The sequence below is a fragment of the Corvus kubaryi genome, unplaced genomic scaffold, assembly GCF_017639235.1.
Source record: "Corvus kubaryi isolate FWS band 111438036 unplaced genomic scaffold, C.kubaryi_AGA036_p1.0 37308, whole genome shotgun sequence".
In the NCBI taxonomy this organism is placed as follows: domain Eukaryota; kingdom Metazoa; phylum Chordata; class Aves; order Passeriformes; family Corvidae; genus Corvus; species Corvus kubaryi.
This window is the reverse complement of record NW_024581096.1, coordinates 11,500-33,014: the sequence shown is the minus strand read 5'-3', so window position 1 is coordinate 33,014 and position 21,515 is coordinate 11,500. Positions and strand designations below refer to the sequence as shown.

General features: G+C 50.3%; 1 protein-coding gene across 2 annotated transcripts; it reads left to right on the top strand.

The window, feature by feature from the left end:
* Positions 1-200: 200 nt before the first annotated feature.
* SMAD4 (SMAD family member 4) lies at positions 201-20,365 on the top strand. 2 transcript variants are annotated; one of them, XM_042028152.1, is made up of 12 exons: positions 201-439; positions 2,426-2,791; positions 3,675-3,849; positions 4,247-4,276; positions 5,845-6,060; positions 7,759-7,878; positions 8,009-8,119; positions 9,599-9,649; positions 11,853-12,036; positions 12,944-13,112; positions 14,244-14,382; positions 15,737-20,365. In XM_042028152.1, the coding sequence occupies exons 2-12, from the start codon at positions 2,543-2,545 to the stop codon at positions 15,946-15,948; spliced, it is 1,656 nt and encodes a 551-aa protein (XP_041884086.1). In that variant the 5' UTR covers positions 201-439; positions 2,426-2,542; the 3' UTR covers positions 15,949-20,365. The 2 variants fall into 2 exon arrangements, with proteins under 2 accessions (XP_041884086.1, XP_041884088.1); XM_042028154.1 differs by lacking the exon at positions 7,759-7,878 and having other exon boundaries at positions 206-439.
* Positions 20,366-21,515: the final 1,150 nt, after the last annotated feature.

Genomic DNA, 21,515 nt, shown 5'->3' with positions numbered 1-21,515 from the left:
GCCGCTCGGTGCTGTTTGCACGCTGGGAGGGAACCTCGTAAGAAGGTGCTAAGGCACCTCTCGAATGTGTGACTGAGTTAAAGATGGGCTCCTCGAGCTATTTCGCGAGAAACTAAATTTGCAGAATGTGAAAACTTGGCTTGCCTGTAAAATACACTGATGGTTCTGGTGCTTCTGGAGAAATGTGCCGCAGCATTTCTCGGTACTGATGCCCACTGCCCTCACCCCCCTTTGCAGGGCTCCAGGACTGACAGCATTCCTGTCGAGGGGACTCCTGAATTGCCGTGGGTCACGCAGCAGCAGCAGCGTGCAGCAGCACCCAAAACCCTGAACAAGTGGCCCGGCTTTCAGAAGTGCTGAGCAGTCAGAAGCTCCTGTTGAGCACAGTGGCAGCTGAGGGGTGACTCAACATTTCTGAGGATCGTTCCACTTAAATAAGGTTTTATTTGCTTGATCTGAATCTTCTGAAAGTCAGCAAACAAAATTCTCATTCATGGTTTTAGGGTTGTAGGAGATAAAGCTGCTTGTCTAATTTAAATAATCTCTTTATTTAAAGCTCTTTTGGCTAATAGCTTTATCAGGGCATTTATTGTGATTACTTATGCATATCTATCTGGGATGCTGTTTTGTATTTAAGGAAAATGATGTTCTATTCTGTTTTAGCTGGCAGGCTTTTACAGATTAGTGTGAGTTGCCATAGAGAATGACTGGCAGGTTAAGCTTGACTTTTGAAAGGGGCTTATAGAATTGAAGCACAAAAAACCCCAGTATTGAGGGAAAAATTTTAATAGCTAGGTACAATCTGTGATCCCACTCAAACGTAGAGGTAATTGTTTTCCTTTGGGAGGAATTAGGTGCAGAAGCATCCTTACAAAAGAAGAAAAGGCTCAAAAATGGGAGGGAGGGGGAGGGATTTGCAGCATATATTTTTTCAAGTATACCAAAGCGTGAGGTATTCAAGTTAAAATTGTAGAAAATATCAAATAAGGAAGAGTTTGTTTTGTTTTAAATTTGTGCTGGATTTGCCTAGCAGCATTCATGTTACAGGGAGGGAAGCCGTGCGTTCACACTGTGTGATGCTATAACTTTCTAAATTAACATCCCGCTCTTATTTTTGTGCGACACATTTGTTTCCAATAAATAGCTGCTACTTCAGTGCCTCTAATAACATGGAAAATTCCAGCGCCGTAACAGGTCCTCCACTGGATGTGTTCCTCCTCAGATAATGTGACAGGCTTTTTTTTCCCTGAACTTTTGAAATCAGATATATTTCATTTACGTGGTTGAGAATGACGTGGTAGTTTTCAGAAAGGCTTGTATTTTAAGCTTACTCAGAAAACGTAGTAAAATCACCTCTGTGTATTTGTTGCCGGTGTTTTAAGGCAGTCAGACCCTGCAGAAATGTCTCCGTTGGTGATTACATGAAGCCAGAGCTGCCAGAGGAACCAGAGCAGCTTTTTGGCAACACCAGCCTCTTTCTCTGTGACTGCACAAACCTGCTGCTCTGTGTTCCTGGGCAAAACGAGTTAAAGCGTAGTGATGAGCTCACTGAGAGGCGGGAGGGTCGGGCCAGCTCTCCTGATCTGTGGCTGAGAGAAGCTCCAGGAGGACGAGGCCGGCTGGCTGGAGCGGGCCGTGGCCAGGAACCGCTGCGGGCCCCTCGAGAGCAGAGCCTGAGGCCAGGGCTGCAGGGGCTCTCCTGATACCACTTTGGTGTCATTGACACAGCTCTGCTTGAGACAGGCTGGGAGGGCTTCTCCTGAGTGGCTGGGGTTGGTTTGTCTTGATGCAGAAAAAGCTGGATGCAAACAGGGACAAATGTTGGGGTTTTCATATCTAAAGATAGACACGGTTCTAATTTACATAAATGTGTATTGAGAGAATGGGCAGGTACAACTTGTGCCTTCCTGGTTAGCAGAGAGAAGTAGGGTTAGTCTGAGGTCAGAGCACAGCTGAACTTTGAGGAGTGTTGTTGAATAAAGATGGTACATGATTCTGGTGTGCACTCATGCTTCCTCACTACTCAGGTTTTGTTTAAATCAGTGCCCCTTGATTCCCAGCCAGTATTTTCACTCGGTTTCATCCTGCTGGTATAAAACATAGGAAATCACTGTCACTGTTCTCCTTTTCCATGTAAGAATCCCTGCCTTTCTATATGCACATACTACGTGTACATGCATATAAACTGTAACCTTTATTTAAATATTGTTACTAGGGGGAGAATAAATCTTACATCTAAAACTGTGCAAGCAGCCTCTTAGGCATGTTTTAGCTATCATGGGACAAGCAATGCAGTTTTTTCATGTGCTTTTAATATCCTGCACTTAGCTTGAAAATAAAAGAAGAAAAAAGCCACAGACTTCCTTAGAAACACGATCTGCGATTTGTTAAAAACAATTCTAATGTAGATATTTTTTCCTCCTAGGTTTTACCAAGAGACAGTACATCTAACACTTAACTTGGATCATCTCTTGTTCATCAGCTTGAAAATCATAACAGCCCCCAAAACTGACATTTGATCTGAAAGAAAAAGCTGTGACAAATGGACAATATGTCTATTACTAACACGCCAACAAGTAATGATGCTTGTCTGAGCATTGTTCACAGCTTGATGTGCCATCGACAAGGTGGAGAGAGTGAAACTTTTGCAAAACGCGCAATTGAAAGTTTAGTTAAAAAGCTAAAGGAGAAAAAAGATGAATTGGATTCTTTGATTACGGCTATAACCACAAATGGAGCTCATCCTAGCAAGTGTGTTACAATACAGAGAACGCTGGATGGGAGGCTTCAGGTTAGTACCAGTGCAAATCACAGTTTTGCTCCTAGTGCAGCTGCAGCAGAAGGGAGGGACACAGGCTGCTAGGGTGGTGAGGAAGGGTCGCTGTGCTCTCGCAGCCCCTGCCCCTGGCTGTCGGTGTGTTTGGGGGCTGGAGCTCCGGGCTGCTGCAGGAGTCGCTGTTCTTTGCAAAAGGAGCAGGAGGCGAAGGCTCGGCCGTTCCAAGCGAGTGTGTGTGTGGCAGTGAGAAGCAGGCTCCGGCTTCTCGTGCCGTGTTTCCCTACAAGCTTCTGTTAGCTCTGTGTTGGTCAGCAGTGCGGGGAGGACCTGTGATCCCTTGCTGAGGCATTCCAAGGAGTCTGCACTGGGGACGTGCACTAGCCGTACACCGTCAGAGCTCAGTACCTGGCTTGGGCTGTGATCTCCTTGTTCCAGGCAGATGGCATGTTTGCTGGATAGCTCTCTGTCTACCCTAGAAGCAGGTTTTTTACATTTTTTTTCCCGGTATAATGGATTGGCATTCTTCTGCTTGTCAATTCCCTACAGCGTAGCTTAGCGCCTCGTTCCTCTTCTTCTGGGGCAAAGCTCCTGCACATCCATGGTGGGGAGGGTGACCATACTTAGGACCCTGAGCACAAGTTCTGCTTCTGCCATTTTGTGTCCGGTATTTTTTACTTAAGAATCACGGTGTTGACTTAACTGTGGCAAAACCCTAACAGAAACTTCTTTCTGTTGGGCACAGAACTTGGGTAAACTATACACCACCTTTTTTTTTACATACATTTTGATGCTGGAGAGAGGGTGTGGTGGTGTTTGCCCCCTTCCTTTTTTGCTTCTCACTGTGTGAAATGCAGTGCCTTGCTACTTTCCCAATCAACTTTTGTGTCTGACTTTTTAGGTGGCCGGTCGCAAGGGATTCCCTCATGTGATTTACGCCCGTCTGTGGAGATGGCCTGATCTTCATAAAAATGAACTCAAGCATGTTAAATATTGTCAGTATGCTTTTGACTTAAAATGTGACAGTGTCTGTGTAAATCCTTACCATTATGAGCGTGTAGTATCGCCTGGCATCGGTAAGTAGACTCTTGAATTAAAATGGAATGGTGGGAATGGAATGTGAAACGTTTCTGAGTGTAGAAAATACAGGCCTGAATTAGAAACATTAACTTTTAGTGATCTCGTTGTAAATTAGGCTGCAAATGCTCTTATCTGTCTTCTTAGTGGAATTATTCTTTTATACCTTTATTCCAGATGTGAAAGGAAAGTTTGTGGCTTTCGTTTGGGCCTTCCTGTTGGCTTTGTACACAGTTCCTGCAGTTGTTGTGCAGTGAGCCTTGTGTTGTGATGCAAGGGGTCTAATAAGCAGAGAATGCAGTGCTGATTTTTAAAGGCTTATAAATGTTTAAACATGTTTTAAGATCTCTGAATATATCCCTCTGCACCCCCCTTTTCTCTTTCTTCTCTTTAAAGATCTCTCAGGACTGACACTACAGAGTTCTGGTGAGTAGTTCTGTTTGCTGCTGCATTTCTGCGGGCTCGAGCTGCGTCAAACCCTTCAGTGCAGGCACAGGTTATTCCTCTGCCTCTCTGGGAGGGCGTGTAAAGAGCAGAGGGAGATGCATTTGCATCTCTGGCTTCGAAAAACCAGCCAAGTACCATATCAGAGGCAGTGGATAAATTCCTGAAGCACAGGCTTCAGCCAAGCTTGTCGCTACATCCTGTTTTCATTGCTTCTTGCTATGTACGAAACCCAACAGAAAAGAAAACCAAAAAACCTCACGGTTCAGTGCTGCTAATTGATAAAAGAGACACCCAAAACTGTGTGCACCTGTATGGTATGCTAATTAATTGAACTGGGAGCACTAAATGTGGTTGAATAAGTAGGAGAAGAAGAAAATAGTAAAAATTCTGTAATTAATACGCAGTTGGATGAAGGAGCCTGATATTCTTGCTTTCCCTGAAACTTTTCCCTGAAACTTGAGAGAGATTGGACATGAAATCTCTCATGAACATTATTTCAGGAATCTGAGATTGTACAGCTGGTAACCGCTTTATTTCAAAGCTGAATTTATTGTCCTTCCAGAGGAAATTCACAGAAAAAGAAGTTTGTGTAATCCAGTGATTTTAGCACATTATTAGAAGTATCCAAGCAAAAATGAACTAAACCCACCCCCCCAAACATCGCAACAAACGTAACTTCACAAGCTTTAACCTGTGTGCTCATCTCTGCTCATTGGCATTGTCACCTGTGTCTTCTGGAAAGTGGTCCTTCTGTACAGAATCAAAGCTGATTTTTCATTCTTTAATGAAATTATGTCGTAGTTTGATGCCAGCAGTCCAATACGTCACAAACATTTCCTTGTCCTGCTCCTGGTCTTGCAGCAGGAAACAGATTTTAACATATTTCAGGCTGCTTTAAAAACGAGCATGGGAGATAATGTAATGCAGGAGTTTTACTTGAACATGCCTAATGGCATACATAGAAATAAATTGTTGTAGTGGCAGCGGTAATTCCCCAGCACTGTGCGTGGAATAGTCTGAATTACTGGCTACGCTGCTGAACATAGAGTAGTTTTCTGTGGGAATGTGGATTTGATGTTCCTAGTCAGTTTGAACAGGAGCTGCTTAAAATTACTCCAGGGATGCATGAAGTTTATGTGCCGTGCTCACAAATCTGTGTTTTTCATGGGAGCTCTGCGTGTGTTCTGCTTGTAGAAACTGGTTGGTTAGCTGCTGCCTTCGCATACATTCAGCTGCTTGAACAAAACGTGGTTTTCCCTTGTATTAGCCGTGTCCAATCACCCAGTGATGGACCGGGGAGCAAAACGCTGTTGCAGCCTGCTGCTGTGGGGCTCAGCTGCTCATTCAATAGCATCAAGCGCAATAAGCAGCTCGCTTTTCCGCCCAGTTACGCCTCCAAGTTTCCTGCTGCTGACCCGCGCCGTTTGTTTGTAGCTTGGAGGAACGCTTCAGCAGCGTTTGTGTAGTTTCAATCCTGCCCCCAGCACGCTGATGGCAGCGCTTGCTGTGTGTAACCCGTCCCTGTGTAACCCGTGGTGTCCCCGCAGCTCCCTCCAGCATGCTGGTGAAGGACGAGTACGTCCACGACTACGAGGGGCAGCCGTCGCTGTCGTCGGCCGAGGGCCACTCGGTGCAGACCATCCAGCACCCGCCCAGCAACCGGGCCTCCACGGAGCCCTACAGCACCCCGGCCATGCTGGCCCCCACCGAGGCCAGCACCACCAGCACCACCAACTTCCCCAACATTCCCGTGGCTTCCACAAGTAAGATCATCGGGGCTGCTCGACGGGGACGTAGCCGCTGCTCTCTGCCAGGGCGGGTCTGGCGCTGGAGCTGTGCTGCACTGCACTGATAGGAGCGTGGTGGTGATGAGCCAGGCGGCCTCCTGAGCGTTAACTTAAGGTGTTAATTGGGAGCATCACTGCAGCGCTGTGTCCTGGTGACCGGTTTTGTCACTGAGACCGGCGCTGCGCGAGTGTTAGAGCACGGTTCTGTCTGTGCCAAAGACTCGGTGTCACAGTGCTAGAGCAACTGGCTGCTAACACGACATTACGGTTATTGTTTGGTAATTGCTGTTGAAATGGGAGAATTTTATTGTTGTATTGCAGCAGCAAGCAGGACAACAAATGTATATACTGTAAGGTGGCGGTACCAAGAGATTTTCAGGCAATTCTTTATGCTTCCAGTTTTAACTGCACTATTTTTATAACGGTTCGCTGTGCTACCAGAATGACAGCCCTAGTTAATATTTTCCTAAGTCTGTTGGAGTGCTGCCTGGAAGTTTTTGTTACTTTTCTGTGTGTCTGGTACAAGTGTAAGAGTTTGGTGTCCCGGCACCAGAGCCACCCTTTCGTCCAGCAGGGTAGCAAAGCACTGAGAGCGTCCTGCAGCCCACATGCAGGGAAACCACGGTGTTTGGAGGGGTTGCACATAAAAGATGGGTGAATATCGTTGGTTGTCATTAATGCATTTGAATTATGGCCGCACGGTGTTTTGATAATGTTCGTTAATTTTAGCTGACAACTTTTTGGCTAAAACTAGTGATAGTGTGGCCAAGCTGGAACACAATGTCTTTCTGTCTCCAGCAGAGATAGAAAGGGTATAGGTAGTTAATTGTACTGCCTTTGCACCAGAGTTCATAGTCAGTAACCTTTTCTCACCGGTGCTATAGTTGTTGGAGGCAAGTGGAGATGAAAAAAAAGCTCATTTTTATGTTTATGGATGTTCTCAATGTGTTAAATTCTGCTAGCCACACCAGTTTGAGAGTGCAAGTGTAATTGTGAAACTGTTGATCAGTTTAGTGTTAATGGCTGAGCTGAAGCCTTTCGAAGTCAAATTCTGTTAACCTGTTCTGAAACATCTGTAGTTTTAATCTTAGATAATTCTTGAAGTATTTGTTTGGGAGAAAAACAAAACAAAACAGGGGCTTCCTGAGTCCAGTGTTGTGTGCAGCTCTATTGAAGCAGTGTTTATAAAAATAAAATACTGTTCAGAATGTTTTGGAGGAATGTAAATTTAAGTGAGTGTCCTCCTTAGGAACAGTAGTTACAACACGGTGAAAGCAAGCAGTTCACTGGACCTGCTGTTGGCCTGTTTGGATTCACACCAAACCTATTCCAGCCATGTTACCCAGTAGAAGTTGTGACATCTCTTCTTCTTGCCTTTCAAGCTGAAAAAGGAGATGTGACCAGAACAAAAATGTGGTTGATAAAGAGAGTTCTCTGCATACTCTAGTTCCTGAAGTGTTAAGGGTGTCAGAGTCAAAATTACCTGATGCAGAGCATTTTGCCTCAAGTTTCCTACGACACTCTGGCGGGTGGAAAAAAGTACTGAAACCAAACTTGTGGGAACTGTGTATTGCAGTGCCCTTAGTGGGGTGTATTTTCCTACCCAGTAGTGCTGAGCTCTTCTTAATCAAAATTTTGGAACGTTCATGAATAGGTAGTGTGTTCTTTTACCAGGTCAACCTACCAGTATATTGACAGGTAGCCATAGTGATGGACTCTTACAGATTGCGTCAGGGCCTCAGCCAGGAACTCAGCAGAATGGGTTCACAGCTCAGCCAGCCACTTACCACCACAGTGAGTATTTACACCTGTGCGCTCTTCCTAGCCTCCTCAATCCAGTTTCCAAATGTTCAGGAGCAATAGAGGACTAGAAGGGAGATGCGGGAGAGCTGCATAGGAACCGGTGTCCCGTTTGTCTTTGCAGACAGTACCACCACCTGGACCGGGAGCCGGACGGCCGCCTACACGCCCACCATCCCGCACCACCAGAACGGGCACCTGCAGCACCACCCGCCCATGCACCCCGGGCACTACTGTAAGCAGGCTCCGCAGCGCCCTTCCCGGCGAGGGGGCTCGGCTGCGCTCGCTCTCACCCCCGCGCACGTCCCCGCTGCTGCCTGTGGGGCACCGGGGGCTGCTCTGCTCTGGCAGCTCAGTGAGGGCTCTCCTCTGCTGGAGCAGCAGCCGTCAGAGGCTCGGGCGGCTGCAGGGACGTGTGGTGCACGTCCAGCCACACCTGGCAAAACAGCGTCTGCTCGTTGAGCCTCTCCTCTGAGGCTTGGCAGCCTTGTACTAAGCATTTCCCGTGCTAAAGGAAGCTGATTCACAATCTGGTGTTTGGGTGCTCTTTTCTTTCAAAAGTTGGAAATTCTTGCCCGTTTTTACTTTTTCAAGGCTTTGAAGTCATGCTAAGCTTTGGAAGATGTGCGTCCGTGCGCACTTGACAGTTTAAAAGAACTTGGTGAAACCTTGTGCAGTAAATTGTTGTCAATTCATGAGTGCGTTAGTACACAAACTTGAAAATCTTTTTCAGCTGTGAAATAGGACAACAATCTATTATTTTATTGCACAGGAGATGGGATGGGGAAAAAAAAGTGGGCAAGCTTCTGTTGTAGGGATGTAGCACAGTAAATGCATTATAAGAGTGTAGTGGAAAAAACAGCACCCACACAAATAAAAGATTTCTAAATTTTGTAGCAAAAAGCTAGAACAGTTCTTTATTTTCTAATCGAGTTTTTATTAGAATGTTCCCTATCTTAGAATATATAATATATATTCTATATTAGAATATATAATATGTATTCTAATATAGAATATATATAGATCAGCTGTATGCAGCAGGTGTTGCTAGTGGAGGGGGGAATATACTGTGAATTAACCTTAGAATGACTTTTCAGCCTGTCTCTGTCAATAAAACTGTAGTTTAGACACAGTTACTAAGATTCATTCCTTCATTCTGTTAGGATCCCACTTCATTTGTTGTGTTATTTGTCGGGAATAGCAGGATGTAAAAAGCACTAGTGGTGCTGTAGATACGCTATAAATGCTTTTCAGTGCATGTGTCTTTCCAGAATTAATATTTGTGAGTGGCTGGTGATGCCACATTGAGCTTTTCTTGGCTGCTGCCATTTGTTGCTTGAGGGGGCCGCGTGTTTTGACACCTCCCCACACTGTGCCTGCTCTGACATCTTGTTGCAAAAGCTGCTGTTACTTATAATCCTATGTTTGAGTCTTTCCTCCCTGTTCTCTGCTGCCTCTGGGGGACCCAGTTCATCAAGGGGGGAGAATAATCTGGTTCCAAGATCGTATTCAGTTTATTGTTCTTCAGAAAACATGTTCTCCGGGGCTTTTTTCCATCTTCAGTGCTTGTTTCTGATGATCCAGTCCACAGCATGCTGGACAACATGTTTTGTGATTGATGAAGCTAACGGAGGGTGGTCTCGCAGGAAAGCAGTTTAGGAAAGAAAACCTTGTTTTTGCTCATGTAAAACAAACTGTGTGTTTTCTTTTAAAGGGCCAGTTCACAATGAACTTGCATTCCAGCCTCCTATATCAAATCATCCTGGTGAGTAAAACCTAACGTGGAACACAGCCTTGTGGGAGGTGCATGCTGATACTGTGAGGAGGAGAGCAACCTTGTGATAAACCCTGTTTTGAATTTGGGTATCTCTGTGGGAGCAGGGACACGAGCTGTGAACTGAGTTTAGTTCAGATGCCCAGGTCAGGCACTGCAGCCCTGGAAGCAGCCCTGTGCTGGTGTCTGCCCGGGGGTGGGTGGCTCCATCCTCGGCTCTGCGCGCTGCCCGCAGCGGCGCTTCTTGCCTGCCTAGGACACGGTGGAGCTGAGGCCGTGCCAAACCCCTCTAGCAGCCATAGCCTAGCAGCCAGTGAGCACAGCCAGACACCTTGAAGAGAAGGCCCTGTCCTTCCCGGCGTTGTGGTGCTGGAGTTCTGCTCTGGACCTTTGCGTGGAAGCTGTGCAGGAGTCTCCAGTGCTGTCGCAGTTCAGGGAGCTGAGATGGTCTGCTCCCGCAGCAGCCGCTCTCTCTGTGCAGGTGCAAGGTGATATTTTGTTTTTGACAGCAGTAACACTGTTCCCTGCAGAGCTACATAGTTGAAAAGCCTCAATGTTAAACTTGTTTGTTTTTTGTCCGGTTACTACAGCGGTGTCAGGAATGAAATCGTTGGTAACTGCTGGGTGGACTTAACTGTAGCTGAATTTTATTTCACATTGTTTAGTATCTCTTTCACTTTGTTGATTTCATCCCATTGAGTCCTCGCAGATGGGAGTATTTATTTGAGGATAAAAAACCTGAAAGGAGTCATCTGGGTTTATTCTTTTCTACTGAAATCAGAACGGTTTCCTAAGGCAAGCAGGTGTGCTGCCGGATGCTGCTGTTTGGACTGAGTGAGGGGGAAAGCCGTTCTTCCCCTTGGCTTACCAGGGTGTTGTATTTGGGTCCTGTCCTGTTCTGCTGCTCCCTCTCTGAGTGAGCTGTAGGGCTGGTGGAGTGCCAGGACAAGGGAGAATGGCTTCACAGAGGGCAGGGACGGATGGGATCTTGGGAAGGAATTGCTGTCTGTGAGGGTGGGCAGGCCCTGGCCCAGGGTGCCCAGAGCAGCTGTGGCTGCCCCTGGATCCCTGGCAGTGTCCAAGGCCAGGCTGGAGCAGCCTGGGATAGTGGAAGGTGTCTCTGCCCATGGCAGGGCTTGGAATGAGATGAGCTCTAAGGTCCCTTCCAGCCCGAACCGTTCTGGGATCCCATGATTCGTTTTGTGCTCCCCAGCCAGCAAGGCCCAGCTGCATTCTCCTCTTGTGGAAATGGCTCCTTGCAGGCAGTAAAGGTGCTGAACTCCCCAGAACCCACAGTGACTGGAGCTTGTGGCGACTTCAGGCTTTGAGGTGTCTAAAGATAGGAGCTGTAGCACACAACAGCCAGGAGGTTTGACAGCCCAGCTGCTCCCAGGTGGCACAGAAACAACTGGCACTCGCGTATGAAATCACCCGGTGTGCTCTGTCAGGTTTCACTGCCCATGTGGGTGTTTGGGTTTCGCTGGAATGCTTTAGGGAGAGTCAGGGTCCTCTTTCCTCAGAAGCTAGATTGTTGCAGTTGCCATCTTTCCTTTGTAGCCAGTTTTTCTTCTTCAAGTACGTAAGAGATGTTAACAGGGCCTCCTTGCTTTCAGACCATGCCATTTTGTTCTGCTCCCTCAGTTAACACCCCTGTTCTATGCTGCCCCTGACTCTGTGCACAGACAAGATCGCTGTGAGATCTTTGATGTTCTTCTCCCCGGTGTCCTGCTTTCCAAACCCAGTTTTCTCTGCAGGGAGGGTGGAGAGAGCTGCCTTCACCTAGGAAGGGTTACCCTGATATCTCCAGCCAGATCTGCTCCAGAGTTAGTTTGTGCCAGCCTAGCCGTGCATAGGCGTACGTGTTTTACTTGTGTGTGCTGAAGCTGGGACCGTGAATTGTAGGAATGCAGATGGCTTATGAAATCTGACTGGAATTATAAACTGTACACAAACCCGAAAGATCTGAAGTACAAAAACCTCAAGCACTGGCCTGTGCTTGAATGAACACAAGCCCATGTTTGCTGTAGCATGTTGTACTTTTCTGGACTAGCAGACACATCTTTGTCTATCAGAACATGCTTGTGTGAGCGCACACTCTCCTCTGCATGACAAATGCAGTTGCAGAATTGATTGTCTGGAATGGTTTTACAGGTTTTTTGTGCCTTTCAGGCAGCTAATTGTACCTGTTATTCAGCTCCAGAGTACTGGTGTTCCATTGCGTACTTTGAAATGGACGTGCAAGTCGGGGAGACGTTTAAGGTCCCTTCCAGCTGTCCCATTGTCACTGTGGATGGGTATGTGGATCCTTCTGGAGGAGACCGGTTCTGCCTGGGCCAGCTGTCCAACGTGCACAGAACAGAAGCCATCGAGAGAGCAAGGTATCCCCAGGCTGCCTGTGGAACTTGACAATATGTTGTGTTCCGTGTGTTGCCTCCCTTTGGAAATGCCAAGCAGGATCTGTTTGTTCCAGTGGCATTATCTTGGGGTGTATCTTTCCGGGCCGCTCCTGCGGTGCGTTCAGAGCTGAGCTCTGTCACAAAGCCCTGCCGGGCTTGGTAGCAGTTGCTTTTCTTTGCTCTCCGGGGCTGTGCCGCGGGGACAAAATTAGCAACTCGTGCCATTATGTATGCAGGCTGAGTATTGGCTCTCCACACCACAGTGTGGATGTGAGAGTGGCTGCAGTACACCGATTTGTCAGAGGAGCAAGGGAAGGCTGGGAGAGAGCTGTTGGGTTTTTGTTCCTTCTCGCCATGCCTGTGCTTCCCTTTGAAGTGGAAACACACAGAACTGAAGCAATCTTGCAGCTTTTCTTTTTTCCACCCGTCTTCGAAAGGAGACGGAAGAAAATGATTCCTCGTCTCCAGAAATGTCGCACTGTGACAATCAAAGTGTCAGCTCGCCGTGGTGTCCAAACAAGCACACGGTTCTGCGCTAGAACGTGGCTTTGTGGATGTTCCCGAGTGACTCTCTGTGAAAAAGTACTCGTGGGGCTTGATGCTTGGGTCGGAGTGAGCGCGTTTGGTGTCCCAGCTCTGTGCTGGGTGCGGGGGTAGCTAATCAGGTGTCGCTGCTCCCGCCTCCTGTGCTCCCCATAAACCTTTACGCAGTGGCACAGGTGGGTTTGTGCTTCACAGGTCTGTGCATCTGGATACTGACTCACGCCCCAGGTAACAGCGGCGGTTTCAAACCCCTGTGCGAGTGGAGTACGGGCCAGGTGCCCGGGTGCTGGGGAGCTGTGGTGGCTGCCTCGCAGCGCACACAGCCGTGGCTCTGTTCCCTCCCCAGGTTGCACATAGGCAAAGGGGTGCAGCTGGAGTGCAAGGGCGAGGGCGACGTGTGGGTGCGGTGCCTGAGCGACCACGCCGTCTTCGTGCAGAGCTACTACCTGGACAGGGAGGCGGGGCGTGCCCCGGGGGATGCTGTTCACAAGATCTACCCAAGTGCATATATCAAGGTGGGTCTGCTGCTCCCAGGTGAAAATCCTGGGGGAAGCTCTGTGTGTTTGGCTCCAGAAGTGTCACAGAGGCTATGAGGCACTGAAGTAAATGGAACTCTGCTTTCAAAAACCCTAACGATTTCCTTTTGTAGGTCACTTAAAAATGACTTCTGAAAACTACTCTAAACCGAAGGTGTCATATGGGTACTATGAAAGTAAATTTTGTACTCCATCACAAACAATGTTGATAGCAGCTCTTTGTGTTTTTAGCCTAACAGGTTTAAATTAACTGCAGCTAAAACTTTTGGCGTAGGTTATGTGTTTCTTTTCTCCGAAAAGAGCAGAGTTGTGAAAGTAAATACAAATGCAGCAGAAGTTTCAGGCATATGTTGAAGTGTCATGAACGTGGAGTGATCCAGAGGTCAGAGAAAGCTGCACGGAAATAATCATTTTGCGGAGATTCTCACTTGGACGTGCCTCTGACAGACTTTGAACTTAAGCAGGACAAGCCACACTCGTAAAAAGCCAATATTGTATTAAACTGCTTGAGGTTTGCAGTGGTTTGTTTTTTAGCCATCAGTTGTGTAGTGAAGGTGAAGGAAACCCCGCGACCTCTGTGCTTGAGCTTTCCAATATGAGAACAGTTCCTGTGCGTGTGTTAGTGGCAAACAGAGTTTAGTGATCACAAAGATACAAAACGCCACCAGCCTGGAACCTGCAGCCTCAGACCTGTCAGTTATTGGTATTTCTTTCAGATAGACTATCATACTTCAGTGCAGTAAAGTGGGACCTGTTGGCTTTTTTTTTTTATTTATATGCCTATTTTTCTGGAAATCCTGGGATTTAACAAAGAAGCAGGGATTTAACCTGCCTGTAGCACCCTTCAGGCAGCCATCCACATGAGGTGCTGCTTTAGGCAGGTTTCGGTATTGCCAGGGGTGGCAACATCATGAGAAGAATCTCTAAGCATCCACTTTAATGGATTATTTCTGCTAGAAACGAAGCTGGTCGGGGCAGGTTTGCTCCTGCCCAGGCGGGGCGGTGGGAGCCGCGTGGGGGGAGCGGAGGCGCGCAGGGGACGGGGCCGGGCGGTTGATCTCTCGCTGGTGCGGGCAGCTGCAAACCGCTCGCTGTGTGGGTGTCCCACAGGTGTTTGACCTGCGCCAGTGCCACCGCCAGATGCAGCAGCAGGCGGCCACCGCCCAGGCCGCCGCCGCCGCCCAGGCCGCCGCCGTGGCCGGCAACATCCCGGGGCCCGGCTCCGTGGGGGGGATCGCCCCAGCCATCAGTGAGTACAGCACAGCCTGACCTCCTTCCTGCCTCCGCTGGCACGGGTGGCCAGCAGCCCTTGGCTGACCCCTGCAGCCGGACAGGCGTGGCGCAGCAGCGCGGGCCGGCAGCTGCTCCTTGGCCCGTCCGGCTCGCTCCGCAGTCCCCGGGGAGCGCTGCCCGTGGAGGTGGCTGCTCACGGTCCTGCAGCGCGGCAGAAAGCTCGTGTGTGCGAGGCCAAACAGCACTCTGGTACTCTGAACAGAGGCACTTCTGGCTGCTCAGAGCTCCGCTTGAAAATGATCGTTGTATCTAAGCTCATAAAATGTTACTCTAAACAACGGGGACTACTGGGCAGCAGAGTCCTTGACTAGGTGTAGGAACACCTACTACTGAGATTCTTGAGGAAGACCGAGGATGGTTTTTTTCTCCCTCTCTTTTTTTATTATTATTATTATTATTATTATTACTATTACTATTATTATTATTATTGGCCGGTGTTTTCTTAGTTCCTAAATTCTGGGCTCTTGAAATTGTTCCAAAGTACTTTTAGAAGCGTAAGTGCTTACATGTCTCAAGGCTGCTTTGTGTGCCATGGGATTCCTTGTGTTGCTGTGTGCCTCTCTTCAGCTGTCCTACGAGTTGTTGAAGGCATTTTGAGGGAGATATTTCACTTTTTATCTTAGCCATACTTGTGATTTGGGGTTTGCCAGCTGTATTTATCTCTCTGTTCTATAAGCTGGGAGTGGTGTTGTTTGTTAATCCTGCTTCCTGCAGGTGCCCAGTCTGGGTTCTTACATCTGGTAAACCTCAGAAATAAGAATTTTGTGACTGGATTTCCTCAGCGTGGTTTACGTGCATTGTATCGTGTAAAGCATTTGGGTTTCATCCCATCTGCTTTGTGCAGGGCTACGTGGGATATTGGGCAGGAATTGTTCCCTGTGAGGGTGGGCAGGCCCTGGCACAGGGTGCCCAGAGCAGCTGTGGCTGCCCCTGGATCCCTGGCAGTGCCCAAGGCCAGGCTGGATGGGGCTTGGAACAGCCTGGGACAGTGGAAGGTGTCCCTGCCCATGGCAGGGCTGGCACTGGATGGGCTTTGAGGTCCCTCCCAACCCAAACCACTCCCCAGTTCTGGCTACAGACAGTTTTGTATCTCAGCACCCTTTCAAGGCTGCAGAATGCTGGAAGGGAGGAAGTTGCAGGGCACGCAGGTTGAGTGCTGCGCTCATTGCAGCGGGGACGTAGCCGCACGGGCTGGCGCTGGCCGGGCGAGCGGGAGCCACGGGGAGCGGGTGCGGGCTGGCACTGGCCGGGCGAGCAGGAGCCACGGGGAGCGGGTGCTCGCTGGCTCACCCGGCCCCTGTCCCGCGCAGGTCTGTCAGCGGCTGCCGGCATCGGCGTGGACGACCTGCGCCGCCTGTGCATTCTCAGGATGAGTTTTGTGAAGGGCTGGGGACCCGACTACCCGAGGCAGAGCATCAAGGAGACGCCGTGCTGGATTGAAATCCACTTGCACCGTGCCCTGCAGCTGCTGGACGAAGTGCTGCATACCATGCCCATCGCAGACCCCCAGCCCCTGGACTGAGACCCTGCTGCTGCTCTGCGGGCCCGGTGTCCTGAGGAGGCTGGATTGTAAAATACGGTTCTGTTTATAACCTGAAGATATATTTTACTTTTGTTCTGCTTAATCTTCTAAAAACAGGTTTTAAAAATGTGTTTGCCGCCTTGCTCTTAGCAGAAAGAATCTGAACATGCAGAATTTGGATTTCAGTTATTTTCAGAACTCAGTAGTCATAATACAGGGCTTAAAGTGGAAGGTAAACGCTTTATAGAGACTTAACAGTATTGGGTTTGTTCCCTTTGAAACTCTCCTTCCCTATTGTGGCATCTTGGTGATCAGCCTCACGGAAGCCTTTTGTATGCAGAATATATATTATATATATATTTATATCTGAAAATTCCTTCTAGTAGTTAAAAACATTTACCTTGTAGCGACTTTAAAATTCCAACTGATTTGTGATATTCTCTTTAGGGAACAGTAGTTAACAGAAGACTTCTTTATTTTGTTGATGGTCGTGTTATGATTTTTCCAGGTTAAAGCCTAGCAGCTGCCAAAAAGTGAGGGGATGACACATACGTTGTTGGCATTGATCAAAAACTTCACTAGTTTTTAAAAAAAAAAGATATCCTAGATTTTTATTTATATAGCCACGTGAGTTTTAAAACACTAAAGGAAACGGATGCTTTCAGTGCTGGCGCTTGGTTTAACGTGAAATACCCATCCTGCAAAGCTGCCACTGGAATTGCATCATGAGTGCCTGATGGCAGGAACGTATTTTCATAATTACTACTGACTTCTATGATTTTGCTCAAAAAAGAAAAAAAACCCTGTCAGGTGTTACAGATAAATTTGCATGGCTCTTTTTACTTGCATATACCACGGAACGATGTATGGTAACCCATCGGTGTTTAGGGCTCGGTTTTTGTATCTGTTCACCATTTCCACTCAGGGCAAGATGGCAAACCTGTTTTTATACCTCCTGGTTACTTTAGCCCTCTGCCGTCGGTGACCGTATCAATGGGCAATGACCTTGTGTAGAGAATTTGCAGTAGAAGAACATGCACACGTATCGGCTGTACCGCAGGTACAACATGTATGCTTTCTCTCTAGATAGTAGTGCAAATAAAAGGATGGAAACCCTCATTTATAAAAATGCGGTGTGCTCCTAATGTGTAATTCCGCACCTTGAGGCCATCGATCCCGAGCGATGGACCCCTTCCCTCAGCCAGGACAGCAGCAGCCAACCGTGGCAGCAGTTTCTGTTGGTTTAAACCTGCCAGGAAACAAGGCCAGCCTCTCTTGCTTTCACTGCTCCTCCATAAAAGCGTGTCCTGAGGAGATCTGGGTTGGGACGGGGCGTGAGGAGGGAGCAGGAATTCCTTCTGCTGCGGCGTGAGTTCAGGTCGTGCCTCCATAGGAGGCCCTTGGAGCGCTGGCAGCACAGCTGGAGCGCTGAGCAGCAGCAGAAATCCTGGGGAGATCATTCGGGGGCTTTCTGCCGAATTCCTTGCACGGTTTCAGGAACCTGTAGAAGGCTGTGGCAGTGCTTGGGTGTTGCTTTTCCCCCACGCTGGAATTCCTGCGGAGGCAGCCAGGAGCACTGCCTTGTGCTGGGGGTGGAGCCATGGCCACCAATGGGTCAGTTTTCCAGCATTTTCGTTATTTTCCCTGTTGCCTTCCTCAGGCTGACTTCTAATGAGATCGTTTTTTCTTTCCCCTCAGGTGGCAGCCTCCTGATCTTTGGGAAAGGCAGTGTTTGCTCTTCTCCCAGCCTTTAGCTCTGCAGCTGTTTGGCTTTGCTCTCTCCCTAACGATCCAAGGAGCTGCTCCCTGTTCCTGAGGAACCCTTTGAGTGGAGGGTTCTGACACATCCTCAGGGCAGCTCGTTAAGCAGCAGCTCGGTTTGATTTGACCCAGAAACCAAAAGCTGAGGGCACTGCCTGCTTGCCAGGCTCCCCTCCGGGTGTCTGCGCCGCGGGGCTCGGGGTGCGCAAGCGCTCAGGGGCTGCTGGCCCGGCTGGGGCAGCGCTGGGAGGGGCTGGGCTGGGCTGGGGCTTGTCCCCTGCTCGCCCTGGGAGCTCTGCAGGGTGCTCAGCTGGACGGGTGCTGGTCTGAAACCTGCCCCCCGCGCTGATGTTTTGGTTGTGCCGAGCTTGGACTGAACAGGGAGGGATTGGTCCAGCCTGTTGCTGCTCCTGCTCGTGTTGCAGGATTCAGTCGCTGAGGCTAGATCTTTTTGCAGATACTTTGCAGGTCTCCACCTGCAGTGGAGTGCATGGACGGCCCAGAACGTTCAGGACAGAACAACAAAGTGGTATCTGATGAGTTTATTACAGGAAATCACTGTGTGCACATCAGGAGGAATCTGAGGCAGTAAAAGAGGAGAAGGCATTCATCTTCTCCACCAAGCAGTTCCCAAAAGGATGCAATTGCAGCTGCTAAAGAAAAATGAGACAATCTTATTCTTAGCCTTTAATATGCTGTTAAATTAACTTCTGTACTTTTATGACAAGGCATAAAAGGCAGCACATAATGGGCTGGAACCCGCTCGGCAGCAGCAGACATTGAGGTTTTGACAGGCTTGCATTTATGTCTGGGAGCTGGAAAAGAGCTGCAGCTCCTTGGCAGCTGTGGTGATCCATCCCCGAGTGCGCTGCAGGCAGGGATGTCAGGGACGCCAGCGCTGTGTCTCCTCAGCTCTGAATCGCTCACATTCAGGTAACCACCAAGTGTTTATTCAGCTTGCAACCCGCTGCTCGCCCCCTGCTCCCGTGTCTGCTCCGCTCCGTCCTTTCCATGGAGCAATTGCCCCCGCCTTCCTCACCCTCAAAAACCCCTTTGTGCTGGACTCTTTGTGATTTCACTCGGTGCGCTGGCGAGCCGGCATTAGCCCCGGAAGGTTTAGATGGCTTTATCCCCGTCATTGTTAGCTGGGAAAGGGAAAGCGAGGGCATTCACAGTGAGCTCATTGGAGATGCAGGAGAGGAAACCTTCCCGCTGGAATGCTTTGGAAGCACTGAATTCCATCCGGAATCCCCTGGAAGGAGACATGACCATTCCTTCCATTGTTTCGGTGAGGGTGCTGCGCTGGGGGCCCTGTAGGGCTGGCCGTGGGATGAACATTTCAGGAGCAGCTCTGGACGCGGCTGCTCTCCGGAGAGGGGCCTGCCCTGCGGTGACCACGCTGTCCCCGGTCACCAGGCAGGGCAGCAGCAGCCTGGAGCCTGAGCCGCCCCTCGGAGCCCTCCCCGCTCGTTGTGAGCGCCCACGGCTCGGGAGGGGCCGCCCGCCCTCTGCCCGGGAACCGCGGCGTTCCTGCTCCAGCCCCGCGGCGTGGCTGCGCTGCCGGACCCTCGGGCACTGCCCACACCCCGGGGTGCTCTCCTGGGAGACACCTCGGGGCTCCTCCCCACGGAATCCGCGCCTTGGGAAGGGCTGTCCCGCTCCAGGGAGCGGCCGGGACTGCCGGTCCCGTCCCTAAGGGCACCGGTTGGACACAGCGGATGGGCTCCTCCTCTGAGTGGATTCAGACTTCACCGGAGGAATCCTCTTTGCTGCCTCCCAGCCCGCCCAGGCGCCCGCCAGAGCGGCTGCTCTGGAGCCGCACGGTGCTCTCTGCTCAGGGGCTGTCAGGGCAGGCTTTGAGAGGCCCCCGCCGGTCCCAGCCGCGCCTCCCTGGCTGAGCACCGGTGCTGCTCCGGTGCCTGTCGCAGGCGCCTGGGCTCTTCACCAGCACTGGGCTGGGCCCTCCTGCCCCGATGCAGCTCCTTGGCCCCAGACAGGGAAACTGAACTGGCAGAAAGCACTCCTCCACCATCCTGTAGGAGCTGGGTGCTGAACACCCGCTTCCATTGTATCACCCCAAATCTCCCCTCGATTGTGAGTTTCTGACACTCATCCCACGGCTGTGACCGTGCTGACCCGGAGCTGCTGCCCATGGGGCTGCTGAGGTCCCCGAGAGCGACTTTGCTGTGGAGGTGTCACTTGGCAAGGCCTGGTGAGAGCGGAATCACCACCGACAGCGTCCCAGAGGCTTGGCTCTGTTGGCTGCTGCTGCACCTCGTGGGTGGTGCGTCGCTCCCAAATTCGCAGGGCTTGCGCACCAACGCCAGCTGGTGCTCTCCTGCTCCGGTACCCCTTTCTGTCTTTTTGGTGAGGTTTGGTAGCACTACAGAGTTATGATTCAGCTGGATTGAGAGCTGTGTGTACCCATAACCCGAAACTCACCGTGAGGGGGTTTTTGAGCTCAGAAGCCTAGTTTTAAGCATTTCTTTTTTGCAGCCGTTGCCTTTTGATAAGCGGTCAACAGAATTCCCAGTAGTTCCTTTGTAGCTTCCTGTATGTTTTTCATTAGACCTAGTTTGTGGATAATATACTGTAGCTAACTTTCCTGAAATTCTGTAACAGAGTATGTTTTTGATTAAAAAAGGTAAAGATTCAACTCCTGGCTTCTTTGTTTCATTCAGCAGAGAGCTTTTACGCCATTTCTGGGGGGCAGTGAGGGCTGCCAGCTGTGCTGAGACCAGAGCTTGGGGCCAGGGCTGCAGTTCCAGCGGTCAGTGCTTGGGGTGGAACCAGCACGGAGCCCAAAGCCAAGGCCAGTGTCCAGTGTGGGCCTGCAGGTGCCCAGGTGCAGCTGTCCTAACAGTTCTGTGGGGTTTTCCTACTGAAGGAAGCTAATTCTCCTAGGCCACTGGCCAGGCTGTGGTGAGGGAGGGTCAGGGACCAGGATGGGTGTGTGGGTGACATCCCGTGTGTGGCACTGCCCTGCCCCTGCTCTGCAGGTACCAGGTGTAGGACTGTCCCTGAGAAATGGGTAAAACCCCAACCAGCACCGGCTGTGGGGTGCAGGGGCCCAGGAGGAGGCCAGTGGTGTGTTTGTGGTGCCCTGGGCTGACCCCAGTAAGCAGCTGTGTCTCCTGATCACCGGAAGAGGCAGAAGAGCCCTCTGAGCACCAGGCAGGGACGGAATTCCTGCTCTTGGCAGCGCTGTGGCTCGTCTGAGCAGGAGCTCAGAGGGCTGAATGCCCCTGCTCGGTGTCTGGGCTGTGCTGGGAGCTGTGCCGGGGTCAGGGACCCTGGTGGGGAAGTCACCGCAGCTGCTGAGGTGCCAGGCTGAGAACGGCGACGTTCCCACGTGGTGACATTCCCCCAAAACATCTTCCTGGATCTATGGGAACACCAAACCTTTTCTCCCACGGGCTCCTGTTTGGTTGCCCGGTCTCTCTGCCTGCTCCGCAACCACCACCTCGAGCCCATTTTAGCTCCCGACCTCTCCAGAAAATCTTCCCTGTTGCTCCCTCCTGGCACTGCCACTGCCCCTCCTGTGAGCGCTGGCCGGTTGTTGTGGTCAGCACAGACCCCTCCGTCCCTGAGCTGCTGCACGGTCACCCCCCTGCCGCGCCCAGGTGGCTGCGGGCGTGGAACCAGTCCCCGCCACAGAGCTAAATCAGGACCCAGAGGCCTCGGCCCGAGCACACCTCCTGCCCCGTCATCCCGCGGGAGGAGGGTGGGATTCCCGTTTCTGGGCTGGTTTTCATCTTTCCTGGGCCTGCACACACAGAGACGAGCGGTGTTCGGTCGCGCTGGCG